The following is a 15,627-nucleotide window of genomic DNA, read 5'->3' on the forward strand; positions in this document are numbered from 1 at the left end:
ATGTTCTATGAGCTAGTATGTGATCTATTTTGGAAAATGACACATGTGCAGCTGAAAAGAATGTATGTTCTCTTTTTGTGGGGTGGAACACTGTAGGCATTTATTAAGCCCATTTGTTCAAAAGTTTGGTTCAGTTCTAATATTTCATTGTTGACTTTTTTTGTCTAGATAATCTGTCTATTTGTGACAGTGGGATATTTAGGTCCCCCACTGCAATTGTATTAGTGCTTATTTGGTTTTTCATGTCCCTTAATATTTGTTTTATAAAGATGGGGGCATTCATATTCAGTGCATATATATTAATTATTGTCATCTCTCCCTCTTGGATTGTTCCCTTTACAAGGATGTAGTGGCCTTCTTTGTCTCTCTTCATCAGTTTTTGTTTTGGAATTTACTTTGTCTGTGAATAAGGTAGCTACCCCTGATTTTTTCTGGGCTCCTGTTGCACAGAGAACTGTTTTCCATCCTTTCACTTTCAGTCTGAGTTTCTTTTTGAACTAGTATGTTTGTTGTATACAAAATATTGTTGGGTTTCACTTCTTAATCTGTTCTGCCAGTCTGTTTCTTTTGATTGGTGAATTGAGGCCATTGACATTGATGGTTATAACTGATATGTATTGACTTAACTTTGCCATTTTATTGTCCTGTTCTTGGCTCTCTTTAATTTTTCTCCCTCTCCCATTAGTTTCTTGCTTTGCATAATTGATTTGTTCTTTTGGGCCTCATGGTGTTGTCTTTTTCTACGATATTGTTTAGAATTGTTTGGAGTGCTGGTATGGTATTCATGAAGTTTCACAGGTCACTGAAGTATCTTATTTCCCCAACCATTTTAAAAGAGATACATCAGTCTAAGTTGGAGGTTATTCTCTTTTAAGGCTTGAAGTACCTCACTCCAGGCTCTCTTTGACCCGAGGGTTTGTGTTGAAAATTCTGCTGTGATTCTGATGGGCTTTCCTTTATATGTAATTTGTTTCTTTCCTCTATCTGCTTGCAGTATTTTGTTTTTCTGTTGGCTTTCTGGGATCTTGACTATTATTATCTGTATGTCAAATTCATTTCCTCTGTTTGAGAAGTTTTCTGTCATTAATTCTGTGAACAGATTTTTTAAGTCATTTGTATTTTCTCCTGCTACTTCATGGATTCCTATCAGTCTTATGTTATTCTTCTTTGCATCATCTAGGAGTTGTTGGATCGATTTCTCATGATCCCTTAGTGTTTTTAAGAGATCTCTCTTTCCATGGTCACTGACTACAATCCTATCTTCTATATCTGAAATTCTATCTTCACATTGATTCATTCTTCTGCAAATACTTTCAGTAGAGTTTTTAATCTCCTTGATATCTGAATCTGTTTCATGGATTCCATTTCTTTCCTATGTTGGGCATTTAAGGTTTCCGTTTCTTTTCCTATACTGGGCATTTGTGGCTTCTATCATAGTCCTGAACTCATCTGTTTTTTTGTTTGTTTGTTTGTTTTTTTGTCTGTTTCTGTTCTAGAGTCTCTAATCATGTCTTTCATTGTGCTCACCATGTCTGTAGTTATCTGGGAAATTATTTCTGTTTTGAATTTTTCTAGGGCCCGATTGATCTGTTTTGTTCCTTCCTGTGGTATGAGTTCAGGGTATCCTGGTGATTGACTGTCAGACTTTTCCACCTCATTTCCCCTAGAATTTGCTGTTGGTGAACTGGAAGTCTGTATTTGTGTCTTTTTTAAAGTGTTTTCTCATTTTTATTTTTGTTGTTGGGCTGTCCTTGGTTTAATTCCTGGATTTGTATTTCAATCTTCCTGATACAGCTGCTCTTTAGGTTTTGAGTCTCTAATGACTCAGAGACACTCTCATTTTCACAAAAGGGCAACTCATTAAATTAATCACAACCCTTTTGCTTAGTTGATACAATCAGCAACACAGTAGCATCAAGAACAGCTTCAAAATTGACCATTTGTACTAGTTATTAATCTATAACCTTTACCATATGAATTGAATCAAAATCGAGGACCAGCCCAAAATATGTTTATAGTGAATAAACTCTCCAATATAGCAACTTTACCCTTCAGGATGGGGACTTAGAAGGAGTTGGGAGGAGAGGAATAGATAGGTAAAAGAATAGGAGAAAGTTTCAAGTGAAGCCAGAGGACAAAGGATGATCATGCAAACTCTAGGAAACTGTTGAAGATAAGAGGGAAAGACAGAGTGCAAGAACAAAGACAAGAATAGAACATTTAACAGAAATAGGGAAGCTACAAATTGTATTCACTTTCCTTTGAAACTAATGACCATCGAGTGAAGAAAAAGGGGAGAAGAAAAGGAAAAGAAAGAAGAAATCTCAATTAGGGCAGCTACAGGAACAAAAAGGGAGATGAAGAATAATGTGGAGGAGCAAGAGGCGAGTGGGAAAAAGAAGAAAGAAAAAAGAAAGAGTTTGCTGAATGGGAAAAAATAAAAGTTTTAAAATAAAAATTAGAAATAAGAGGAAAAGAAAGAATAAAAAATTTAAGAGCCTCTTTCAGGGTATATCTCTGCTGTCACATTAGATAATGTGGGTGGTGATGTTCAGAACTAAGGCAGTTAGTCTTAGCAAGCCAATGGCAGACCCCTAGTTCAGGCTGAATTCTGGTTGCAAGGCCCAAATAGGGCTTCCTGACCTCCTGCAGAGTTGAATTCTGCAAGGTTCTACTGAAGGTTCCCACTGCCCTTCCCCTGAAGATAATCCAAGTTCTGCTGGAAGGTGGTGATCCCCCCAGCTTACCAACTACAGAGGTCTGATGTGCCTTTACTGCTTTTGTTCACTTCTGTTGTATCTTCTGGAGCTGAGTAATATATATGGCCTTTATGACCACCTGTGTCTCTGCAGTGTGAATCCAGGTACTCGCACAGCCAGGAGACCTGAGAACAGAATGAGTGCAGGGGATGATAGATGTTGCAGTGTCACCCATGCTGCTGAGCATTGGGCGTTTCTCACTGGTGTGCTGGGATGGAGGCCTGGGGTGCTGGAGGTGGAGGAGTAGGGGCTGCGAGGTCCCTGCCTGGCCGAGTGGTGGGCGTTTCTTGCTGGTCTTAACAATTGTTTATTTTTAAAAAAACAACTGTTTCTTACTGATCATGATGACCAGCATATACATGATAATGGCTTTCTTTTGGATATTGACATTGCTGTATTTTGTATGTACCGAGAATGTTAGAGAATAAATATCTTAGATGAAAATTAACATGAGTATTTCTGGTGTTCTGACCCACAGGATTAATTTAAATCCCCGAATCATTGGCATAGTGTTAATCAGTTATGAAGATTGTATGTTCTCTTTGAAGTAGGCAGCATGAACTTATACTTCTTTGTACTTTAATATGTGCCTTTTATAATTTAAAATATATCTGTTCAGGCTAAAGCACAATCATACAATACACCTCACATAAATTTCCTGCTACCATTGCACAAGGTTAGTGATTTTACTTTAGAAAATAAGTCAAGCCATCATCAAAATAAAGAGGCAAATAAATGTGACTTTAAAATCATTTGAAAAGCTTAGTGCTTAATTATCCAATACAGACTCCAGCTTAAATGCTATAATTATAATCTCCAAACTTCTTTAATAAAATTAATATTTCATATATATGTTTTGTTTATAAACAGTACTTTGCAATCAATAAGACAAAGTTATGTTTTAGAGAATGATGTATTTGGAGATATTCTATATATCTGTGGTAGAGGCAAAGCCACATGGTGCTAAATCTGGCTCTATGTCCTCTAAGGTACCAATTTCTCCATCAATTTTGGAAGATAGTTTTGTGGGGTACATCACTTTGGGTTGGAGGTTGCTTTTTATTAGGGCTTGAAATAGTTCACTGAAAGTTCTCCTTGACTTAAAAGTTTGTGAAGTTGACTTAAAAGTTTAAAGAAATCTGCTGCAACTGTGATGGGCTTTCCTTTATAAGGGATTTGCTTTTTTGTAACTGCTTTTAATATTCTGTTCTTGTGTTGAACTTCTGGAATCCTGACTATTATATACCTTGGTGTAGATTTTTTTTTTCAGTCATGGCTAATTGGTATTGTGTATACCTCACTTTATCTGTATGTCAAACTCTTTTTCCATGCTTGGGAAGTTTTCTGCCATTACTTCTATGGACAGGTTTTTTAAAAATGTCATTTTCTCTATCTCCTGCTTTTTCATTGACTCTGATCAATCATCTTTTTCTTCTTTGAATCATCTAGCAGGTGTTGGTCATCATCTTCTGAAGATATTTGAGAAATTATTGCTGATTTGATTTTTTTTCTAGAACCTTATTTATTTGCTTTGTATTCTGCTGTTACCACTTCAGAGAGTCCAGATGGGTGGCTTTCAAATTGTTCCCCTTCATTGCCCCTTGGGTTGACCTGGAAATCTCAGGTTGCATCTTGCTTTTATGACTTCTCATTTTCTATTTTTTTCGAGTTTAATTCCTGTATTGATGGTTGTATATTGTTTATGATGGGTATCTTTATTGCTAGTATTGAGAAACCCTAGGAAATGACTACTTAGAAATGACTTCTAGGTATAGCCATCTTTTGAATGTTGAGTCTTTTGCAAGATCCTTCTTTTTCAATTTATTGGGGATGAGAAATTGCTGCATATTTGGCCTACCTCCTGGTTCTTTGGCAGTAGTGTGTGGTATTGTTTATGATCCTAAGGCAATCTCAGTCTTGGCATACAAGGAAGAACAACTAGTTAGCACAAAAAATTGTGTCACCTTGGTTAAGTAGTATAATCAGTAATAACAATAGCATTAAACACCCCTAGAAAATTACAAACTGGTAACTTAATTTGGCACCTTTAAGCATTTGAACAGGATTTGTAAGTATATAACCAAATCTAAAAATAAACCAGAAAATTGTGTCCCTTCAATATGGTGATTTTACCTGTATGGGAGAAAATTTTAAAAAGGCTTAAGGGAAAAAATAGTAAAACAAAAGAAGAGAAAGAGTTTAGAAGCAAGGCTAGAGGACAAAGGAAGATTATGCAAGCTTTGAGAAGTGGTGAAGACAGGTGAAAGAAGGAAGAAATAGAAGAAAAAAGTAGAAAGAATGTTTTCACTCATAAAAACAAGAGCAATCAACAGCAAGAGAAAAATAGAAAAAAAAAAAAAAAGCAATTAAAGCCAAAAAATAAATGTCCACCCCAGGGAATGTCTCTCCTGTCACTGGTTGACAGAGGGGGCAGACAGAGCCCAAATTCATATTGATTGATCCCAGTATGCCAGCAGTAGAATTATGACAGTGGTGGATAATCTCAGCAAATCTGAGCCTTTATTTCCGTGAAGTTCAGGCTGCTTCTGGTTTCTGTCTGTGAGGCTGGGACCAGAGTTTTTCAGCCTAAAGCACTCTGAGTGACTCCTGCCAGTTTAAACTCTGTTCTCTGACCTCCTGCTGGGTTGAACTTTGTTGCACCTCTCCCAGACACTTGGAGCTGCTAGATGGAGACAATCTGTAGCTTTTCAGAGTTCTGAGTTCAGTTGGTCCTTTTCTAAAATGGCTTCCAGCCAGTTCCCCTCTCTTGGGATGTATCCTAACCCAAATTACTTACCAGCTGCTGCAGTCTACAATGTACACTGCTCTATTCCACTGGTGCATTTCTTCCTGGAGGCCTCTGGAGTTGCCAGTAGTCACTGTACCTGTGCAGGTTTGAGCTCCCCCCACCCTCCAGCCAAGGCTCAGTGAGAGAATACCACTAGCCACCTCTCTTTTCTGCATTGTGGTCCCTCTCTTTACTCTCCTGTGGGTTCTAATTCTTGCTTAACATCTTTGCTGGGTCTTGGGGACCCACTGCCCTCTTTTCTTCCCCAGGTTGGTATATTCCAGTGTCTGGATTCCAAGTATTGGAGAGGCTGTTTCTGTGCTGCTTTCCATTGTGTCATCTTACCGGAAGTCACTGAAATTTGAAAAATGATTCTTTAATTAAAATATTAAAATGTGATTTTTCTGATATCTATGAAAGTGAATATTTCTATTTCTTTAGAAAGTTTTAGTAAGAACATTTTTTTAAAATCACCAACAGGGCCAGAGATTTATTTATTTATTTTTTCTCATTGAGTTTATTGGTACATTTTAGGTATACAGTACAGTTACATTCATCACTGGGGTCTTGTACCTTTACATGACAGGTCTTGGTTTACAAGATTTTTTTTTATCAGAGTTTTAAGTGTGCTATATAGTATTGTTATCTGTAGGCACATTATTGTACAGTTGCTCTCTAGAACTTAATTGTGCTGACTGAAATTTTAACTCATTGATTAGCATCTTGCCTGTTTTTCTTCTCCTCAGCCCCTAGTAACCACAATTCTATTTTTTTCTTCATTAGTTTTACTTTTATATATCTTATACAAGGGTAAGTATACAGTATTTGTCCTTCTGTAATTGGAATATTTCATATTATAATATCCTCCAGACTCATCCATGTTATTGAGTAATACAGAATTTCCTTCTTTTTAATAGACCAATTAATAGTCTATTATATATGCCCACACTTTTTATCCATTATCTTTTGATAAACATTCAGGTTGTTTTCATATATTGTCTATTTGTGTAGTGCTTCCACTAACATAAAAATGGTAATATCTCTTTGAAATCCTGATTTCAAGAAGTGGGATTGCTGAATCATGTGGCTTTGCTCTTTCATAGCATGTTAATAAAGACTGTTGGGAAAAATCTTCCTACATCATTGCTGTTCCTTCCTGTAAACTTACCTTTAACACTATCCATATCCTTACCTTTCATCTCTTTGGGAAAGGTTACCTTTCACTAAACTAATGCTTTCACTTCTGATTTGCATTCTATTTTCTCCTGCTTCCACAGGACCTGTATTTTGTAAATTTTATTCTCAACATTTTTCAGAGAAGCTTCTTGAGTAGTTTTTATTAATTACCTCTTATTCTTTCTTTTTTTTGATTTCCAGATTCTATCACCATCACTGCAATAAATCTATTGTTAAAGTCACTATGCTCAGTTTTTATTTTGCATTTAAGGTTGTTATCTATTGCATCTTTTCTGATAACACAATTTACTATTTATTGAACTAACCCAAATTCAGTTCAACAGATTTTTTTTGGAGAACATTCTAAAGTAGCACTAGAAACAGAAGAAAGAAAAATGTTTCTCTCTAGAAACAGACAGTTCAGTGAAGGATATGGACAATGTAAACAGTCACAATACCCAGAGCCTTGGCTGAGATACATACTAAGTTGTATGGGGTAAAGGAGGAATTTAATATTTCTTGGTAAACTTGTGACTGCCTTTTCCCATGTGGTTCTTTTGTGACTTTTTTGACAGTTTTTCACTGGCTCCAAATCTACCTAAATATATAAGGGTTTAAAGTAGGGAGTCTGTAAAACAGAACTTGACTCTTCTTTTTTCTTTTAGTGATACCACTTTTTCTTAAAGATAGGGGAGAATAAGGATAATTATTCATTTGAATTGATTGAATGTTTTGTTACATGTGTGCAGCACTTCATAAAGCCTGTAAAATTTTTAGTAAAATTCGAAGTGGTAAGATTTACGTGAATGATCTGCCAAAGGTCCTTCCTATCTTGAAGATTTTGATAAGTGATTCAGAAATTCTACAGGCACTAAAGATTATTGATATTGATGGTAAGTTTTTTCAATATTAGTTTAAGGGTCCTGCAAACAAACTAATTACAAATGATAGAAAATTTGGGCTTCAAGTGCATTATAAAATATTATATTTTGACATGCATGTTATAAATCATTGTTATATGCTATAAAAACATTTGCAGTAACATTAAAAACTGGTCTTCAGGTACATATAATTGGATTATTAGATTGGATTATGATATATTCCCACTATTGGTTCATGCCTAGCCTACTTTAGTTATGTAATGTTGTTTTAATAACATTAAAAAATTGGACTCAGTTACCTAAAATGAAAACTAAGACTTTGGTCAAGCATGATGGTTCATGCTTGCAGTCCCGACACTTGGTAGGCTGAAGCAGGAGGATTGCCATGAGTTTGAGGCCAGACTGAACTACATAGTGAAACCCTGTCTTAAAAAAAAAAATACAAAATTAAAAACCAAAACAAAAAAAAATTAGGACTTTGAGGTTAACTTGTTTATATCCATGAAGTTCACTGAACAATCAATTTTTCTGGTTCCTCGGCCTGAGGTAAGCCTTCATTTTGTTCTCTGTCTCTGTCTCTGTCTCTGCATATATGTATATTTTTCTCTCTCTCCATTTACATATATATATGTATTTATATATATGTTGTTCATGTACTTTGGAAATGTTGAGTGTCTGTGGCTTAGAGTAAAAGACGGAAAATTGAAGCCAAATTTCTGTAAAATACCTCAATTCATTACAGAAATTTTGATATTTTAAAACACTTTTAAAGGGGAATCTTAGAAAAATTAGTAGCTCTGCTGTGTCCTTAAGCATGTAATTAGACGAAACTATTGATGTCTACTAGTTCATCCTGCATTTTAAACTATTGTGCTGTTATGAATGTAATGATGCTATAAATGAAAATGCTGTTTCATTGTCCTCTCACATCTGATGGAAAAAAAATTTAAGAACAAAGCTTTCATCAGAAAAAAGAATTCTGCTACTTTGGGCATCTGTAACCCACCTGTAATGCTTGGTAAAGCAACTGTGTTTCTCCTTTGATGAGGAAATAACCTTCACATGTCAAACCCATTGCTTCGCACTGATGCTGATTTTTTGAAAAATTCTAAAATAAAATTTTAATTGTTAAAGCTGTCATTTCTGTCTGCATCAGAATGTTGAGTGATCGCTTCTCCAGTTTTTTTCAAGAAAATGAAATCAAATTGTCTGATGTGCTGTATTTTAAGTAGTTTGCATATAGATTTACCAAGATATAATTGATATACAGTAAGTTGCATATATTTAAAGTGTACAATTTGATAAATTTTGGAGTATGCAATACCTATGAAAAAAGCATTATATTCCATAAAATGAGCATGTCTGTCTTACTCCATTTTTCAGACCTCTATTCAATGCCTATGGCTTACTTACTGTAGTCCACCCCATCCCCAGATAAACACCAGTGCAGTTCTACCACTGTAGTTTGTATTTTCTAGAACTTTATATAAATGAAGCATATAGTGTTTACCTTTTTTGTCTGTTTTTTTCTCTCAACTTATATTGAAAGTGGTCCATGCTTTTACAGTATTGAATACTATTCCATGCATATACAATAATTTATGAATTGATAGACACTTGGTTTGTTTCCAGTTTTGGCTGTTACACATAAGCCTGGTGTAAGCATTCACATGTATGCCTTTGGATGGTCATGTGCTTTCATTTATTTTGAGTACATACCTAGTAGTAGAATGATAGGTATATATTTAAGTTTTTAAGAAATTTCTACATTGTGTTGTAAAGTGGTTAAATAATTTTACTTTGCCATGAACAATATGTAAGTCCAGCTACTCTTCAAACTTACCACCCTTGAATTGGTCAGCCTTTGAAAATTATAGTCATTTTAATAGATATATGATGTTTCATCATTATGGTATTATGGCATTTTAATTTGCATTTCCTAGATAATCAAATGATATTGATTATATTTTGCAACTTTTTAATATATTCTGAATGTAAGTCCTTTGAATATGTGACTAGTAAACATTTCTTCCAGTCTGTGGCTTGTCTTTTCATTCTGTTAAAATGTCTTCCAAAAAGCACTTTTTTTAAAAATTGAGTTTATTGGTACATTTTAGGTACACAGTACAGTTACATTCATTATTGGGATCTTGTACCTTTACATGACAGGTTTCGGTTCTCATTTTTTCCCCATTTCCCTGCCCTCTCTTCACCCCCTCCTCCCCTCCCCGAAGCATAAGTTTTTGCTTTTGATAAAGTCCAACCTACATTCTTTTCTTTTATGAATTGTGCTTTAAATGTCTTATCTAAAAGACATTTGCCTAATCCAAATCACAAAGCAGTTAGAAAAAAGTTAAAGTAGTTGATTAAAACTTGAACAAATTGTTTCACTTTTTTTTTCAGCTTTAATTGAGTTTATTGGTACATTTTAGGGATACAGTACAGTTACATTCATTGTTGGGATCTTGTACCTCTACATGACAAGTCTTGGTTCTCATTTTTTCCCCTTGTCCCTGCCCTCCCTTCACCCCCTCTCCCCCTCCCCATCTACAAACACTTTATTTCCATCTTTTCATTATCTCACATTTTTTTCTTTTCCCTTATTACCCTTCCCCTACCCATCCCACCTTCCCTACACCTTTAGCTCCTTTCTTCCCATTTCTAAATGTCAGTAATCTTATTAGGATCTTATGTATTATTGCAGATTATTCACACCAGAGAAACTATTCGGTATTTACACATGTGCGCCTTATTTATTTCACTTAGGAGTATATCTTCAGTATGTATCCATTTTCCTATGAATGAATCTATTTTCTCATTCTTTATGGCTGAGTAATATTCCATTTTATAGAAAAACCACATCTTTATCCAGTTTCCAACGGATGGGCAAATGGGCTGTTTCCAAGTTTTAGCTATTACAAACTGTGCCGCTATAAACATGGGTGCACATACTTCTCTGTGATATGATTCTTTTAGTTCTTTTGGAAAGAGACCCAGCAGAGGGATGGCTGGGTCAAATGGAACCTCCAGTCCAAGCTCTTTGAGGTATCTCCATATTGATTTCCATAGTGGTTGTACCAGTCTGCACTCCCACCAACAATGGAGAAGGGTTCCTTTCTCCCCACAACCCCGCCAACATTTGTTATTGTGTGATTTCTTGATAGCAGCCATTCTTTGTGGGGTGAGGTGGAATCTCAGTGTTGTTTTCATCTGCATCTCTCGAATGATCAGTGATGTGGAACATTTTTTCATATATTTACTTGCTGCTTTTACTTCTTTGAGAAATGTCTGTTCATTTCGGATGCCTATTTTTGAATCGGGTCTTTATATTGGGGGGGCTGATTGTTTTGAGTTCTTTATATATCCTTGATAATAGTCCTTTGTCTGAGGAACAGCTGGTAAAAATTTTTTCCCACATTGTAGATTGTCTCTTAGTTCTGCTGGTGGTTTCTTTGACAGTACAGAAGCTTTTTAGTAAGATGAGATCCCAGTTGTTGATTCTATCTGCTAGTTCCCGTGCTACTGAGGATTTGTTCATAAAGTCTTTTCCTATACCAATGTCTTCCAGAGTGCTGCCTAACTTACCTTACCTTCCAGCAAGTTTAATGTTTCTGTTTTAATATTTAGATCTTTAATCCATTTGGATTTTAATTTAGTGCATGGCGAAAGATAAGGGTCTAATTTTAATCTGTGGCAGGTTGACATCCAGTTTTTCCAACACTATTTATTAAAGAGGCTATCTTTCCTCCACTGAGGATGGTCAGCTCTTTTATCAAAGATGAGGTAGCTGAGTACATCTGGATTTGTTTTTGTGTCTTCCAGTCCGTTCCACTGATCCTCAGGCCTATTTCTTTGCCAGTACCATGCTGTTTCACTTTTTAATGGAAAGGAGAACCCAATCTTAAATTGTCCTCTGAAGAAAAGGACAAATTATCTGGAGACAGATAATTTGACAGCTTTTCACTATCTGAGAAAGTAAATTTCTCAGAAGCTTTTATAGGTTACTTTTGTTCAGACAACATTAAATTGAAATGTGCATGTATAATAAAATTTTTCCTGACCTAGAGAATGTCTATTGATGTAAGCCCTGTCAAAGTTAGCTTTATCAATGACAGAAGAAAATGAAATCATACTTACTTAACTTAAAGAATCTTGAAAAAATTGAGATCATTTGTTAAGATCTATGTTTATCCAGAAAATGAGATTCTGTACTTTGGCAGACTTTGTGGGTTAGAATTTTCAGTTGTAGCTGCTGTTAGAGGTGACCTGTGCATTATTATGCTGAAAAGCACCCCATAATCCCAACTTCTTCATGTTAAACAACACAACTTTTTCATGAAATTTTCATTTGTATGATTTAGATTTCCTTTTAAGAATTAGCCATTCCTTTTAAATGAAAATTAAGATGCTTTTCCTGCTATCATGTTAATGTTGTTCAGTATTTTCTGCATTTAAGGCAGTGTTCATGAGGGAGGAAGAGAGGGAAGGAAGTGGTGGGGGTGGGAAGAGGAGAGAATTCTTTCATTAGACTCAGTTGGATCCACAACTGCCCCAAAAGGTTTAGAACTCTTGGTAAGGCTTTTCTAAAAGATGGTAAAATCAGCCTGTCTTTCAAAAATTAAACCCAGTATGCTTAAGCACTTTGCAGGTAAAGTTGGTGTGCTTTGTGTAATTTTTAAAACCTAATTAGAAATATAAAGCTTAAGAGCCTTGAGCAAAGAGCACTGCAGTATTTACCATTTTAGTCCATACCATTATTATTACTGGAACACCATTTACTACTTAATTACAATATGTAACTTTTTTCTGGAAAATTTTCTTTTTTTATTCTCCATGCAGTGAATGTTGGTGGTTCTTGTATACAGGCAATGGTATTCTAATGTCAGTTAAATCTGTTTACATTTTTATCTTATGTTCTTAGTGAATTTAATGATACTGTTTGCTGATTGATTGAGTTTTTAATCTTCTGTTTCTGAATCATTTTTCTAGTTAATGAAATGCTGGATTTTTCACATTTCCTTAAGGCTGTGAATGATTGTTCTTATTTGGTCTCCCAGGATCCAGGTAAAAAGAATATTCATCCACAGTATAAAAGAATGATTTTGATAGCAGTTGATTTTAGGGTGGGGTGGATATATTAATTTATCCTTTTTTCAGAATCCCTTCCCCCTTTTAGCCTCAGTAGTTGGGTTAGGAAAATTACTCGAGTTTTTTTTTTTTCTTTCATAAAAAGCATTTAAAAACCTGGACTGTTGTCACAACACATTAGCTTTATATCACCAATCTCCAGTTTTATCTGTGTAAATTTGCTGCACTGATTTAAAACACCATGCCATTTTCTTGCTGAAGAATTTATATAGATGTTTTTCCTATTACCAAGTGAATCTAGTTGAAGCAGTTATGCTAAACTTCCCACCAAATCTTTCCCAGGCAAGAACCTCATACTACAGTTAATCTTAAATCTGTATATGTCAGTCTTATTTCCATACTTTTGTTCTTGTGTGTTTCTGTGTATGTGTTTTCTGTTGAAGTCTTACTTTTCTTTTCTTCTCCACCCTTGATAGTGCTTTCTTCACTATGTCAGGAATCTGCTTGTATTTCTCCCTAAAAAATTTAGATACTTATGGGTCTATTGATCTCTCAATAGCTTAGTTTACATTACAAGTAAGTTACAAATACAGTGACTAGGAATATTCATGTTAATAATAGAAATACTGTACTACTTCCAAAAATTTGAGATCTGTAATGTTCACAACCCAATTTTAGAATTTCTTTTTTTCTTCATTGATAGATCAAGGTCAAGACAAGATCAAGTTCCTTAGAATTGCATATTTTTATGTCAGACTATATTCTTAGAATCAGGAATATGGTCTTATTCCTGGAAAAACATAAAAAAGACAAGAGAACTCTAATGTTTATTCATATATGTAATAAGTGTTATTGAATGACTGGAACAGGCAGCAATGGACAATATAAATATGTATGTTTGACTTGATTTCCCTTCTTAGTTGCTTATTTCCTACATTGGTTATCTTCCATGACATTAGTTTTCTCTTGATTCTGTCTACTTAGCTTTTGATTTACAGTCTGACTATAGATTTATTTGTGTGAACTCCCAGGTGTGATCTACTTATTAAACTAATGCTTAGAATAACTTATTTACTTCCATATATTTCTTGATATTTCAAGTCCTGGTTTCCTGTGTTGACCTTATTTTTTTCTTTTTGCGGTCAAAGTGTTTGGAAATCAATAAAAAAACTCACAAATTTCTTTTTCTTCCTTTTAAAACAACATGCATATGGGGTTAGGAGAATTTCCCTGAGTTTGAGGGCAGCCTGGGCTATATAGAGAGTTCAAGGTCACCCTGCACTACAAAGCAAGACCCTGTCCCAAAAAACAAAACAAAACATGCATAGGGGCTGGGGATTTAGCTCAGCAGTTTGGTGGCCTGCCTCGCAAGTGCAAGGACCTGAGTTCGATCCCCGGTACCAAAAAAAAAAAAAACCAAAAAAACCATGCATAATAACATTATTTTTATAAAATATCCGAGCAATATATGTGTATAAGTATATGAAATTTTAAATTCCAACTAGCTTGTTACAGTTTAATATTGACCTCAGAATCCTTTTCATATGGCATTATGAATATATATATATATATATATATATATATGTGCACACACATGTGAGTTATTATTAGTGGAGGAGAATCAGAGGACCTAGATCTCATAGAAGGTAATAAAAAAAAGCCAAGCATACTGTTGGGAATGACGATATCTCCAGAAAATATAAATATCTTGAAGAGAAAGGGAAGTTTTACTATCTTATTTTGAAATAAATAATATATCTTGTTTATATTTTTTCAATTATGAAATTTGTTAACTTTTAATATAATTATTACTTATTGTGTAGTTTTTTCCTTTTCATGTTTATTGTCCATTTTAAAGACTAGGTCATTCATTTCTTACTGATCTGTAGGAATTTTCATACTCTTGCTATTGTTAGCTTTCTCATTGTTTTTATGGAGGAGAGAAGTTTTAGAATTACTCTCTTCCACTTTTTGCTCATTATAGCTACCAGTTGCGTGAGTGATGCCAGGTGTGCCTCCTTGGTTATGCTAATTTTAGGACTTGTAGGTCATTATGCTTATTATTGTTTTTGTTTGTTTGTTTGTTTGTTTGTTTGTAGCAGGGATTGAACTCGGGCCCTTGTGCTTGCAAGGCAGGCAGTGGAACCACTGAGCCAAGGCCCTGGCCCTTATTATTGTATCTTCAATCTCATGAAAATATAATTGGACTGTAAAGTGCTTTTCTGTCTGGAATTGATTATGGAAATTATATTTTTTTATTAAGGTAAATTAAGAGATGTAGTGGTTAGAGGAGAATTTAAATTTAGCTGTTGGATACAGCTATTATTTATTTATTTATTTGATACCAGGGATCAAACTCAGGACCTTGCACTTTTGATGCAAGCAGGGGCACCAATGAGCTAAATCTCCAGCCCTGGATACAGCTTTTCATTTGTTTAAATTTTAAGAAGGATTTTTTTTGGTGAAAAATTCTCTTAATATAAATATTTTCTTCTAACTATGTTGTTTCCAATTCATTTTTGATGGTACAGAGTATTGGTATAATGATAATAAACTTCTATGGAGAAATAAAAACTTTATAGTAGTGGTTAAGCCACTGCCAGACTCTGAAGTATGATAAAACAACTGAAAAGGAATTTTGTATCTCTATTACTATTTTCTTTTATATTATCTTTCCTAAATTTTATTTTTAAACAATTAAAAATTCTCCTGGATTTTGTATTAATTTGCCTTAGCATTGTGGAGTATACCACTGATAAAAAATTGTCTTAGTTAAATAGCTAAAACTTGGAAACAGCCCATTTGCCTATCAGTTGGAGACTGGATAAAGAAGATGTGGTTTTTCTATAAAATAGAATACTACTCAGCCATAAAGAATGGGAAATTAGTGTCATTCATAGGAAAGTGGATGCATATTGAGGATATACTCTTTTTT

At 34.6% G+C, this 15,627-nt stretch overlaps 1 protein-coding gene across 1 annotated transcript in view; it reads left to right on the top strand.

Moving 5' to 3' along the window:
* The window catches only part of Efcab3 (EF-hand calcium binding domain 3), a 215,970-nt gene that overhangs the window by 25,598 nt on the left and 174,745 nt on the right, over window positions 1-15,627 (top strand). The window contains 2 exon segments of the mRNA XM_019209488.2: window positions 7,473-7,616; window positions 12,594-12,668. Coding sequence (XP_019065033.1) covers window positions 7,473-7,616; window positions 12,594-12,668 — 219 coding nt within the window.

Source organism: Fukomys damarensis, unplaced genomic scaffold (genome assembly GCF_012274545.1).
Source record: "Fukomys damarensis isolate Sample0158 unplaced genomic scaffold, DMR_v1.0_HiC HiC_scaffold_23, whole genome shotgun sequence".
Lineage (NCBI taxonomy): Eukaryota > Metazoa > Chordata > Mammalia > Rodentia > Bathyergidae > Fukomys > Fukomys damarensis.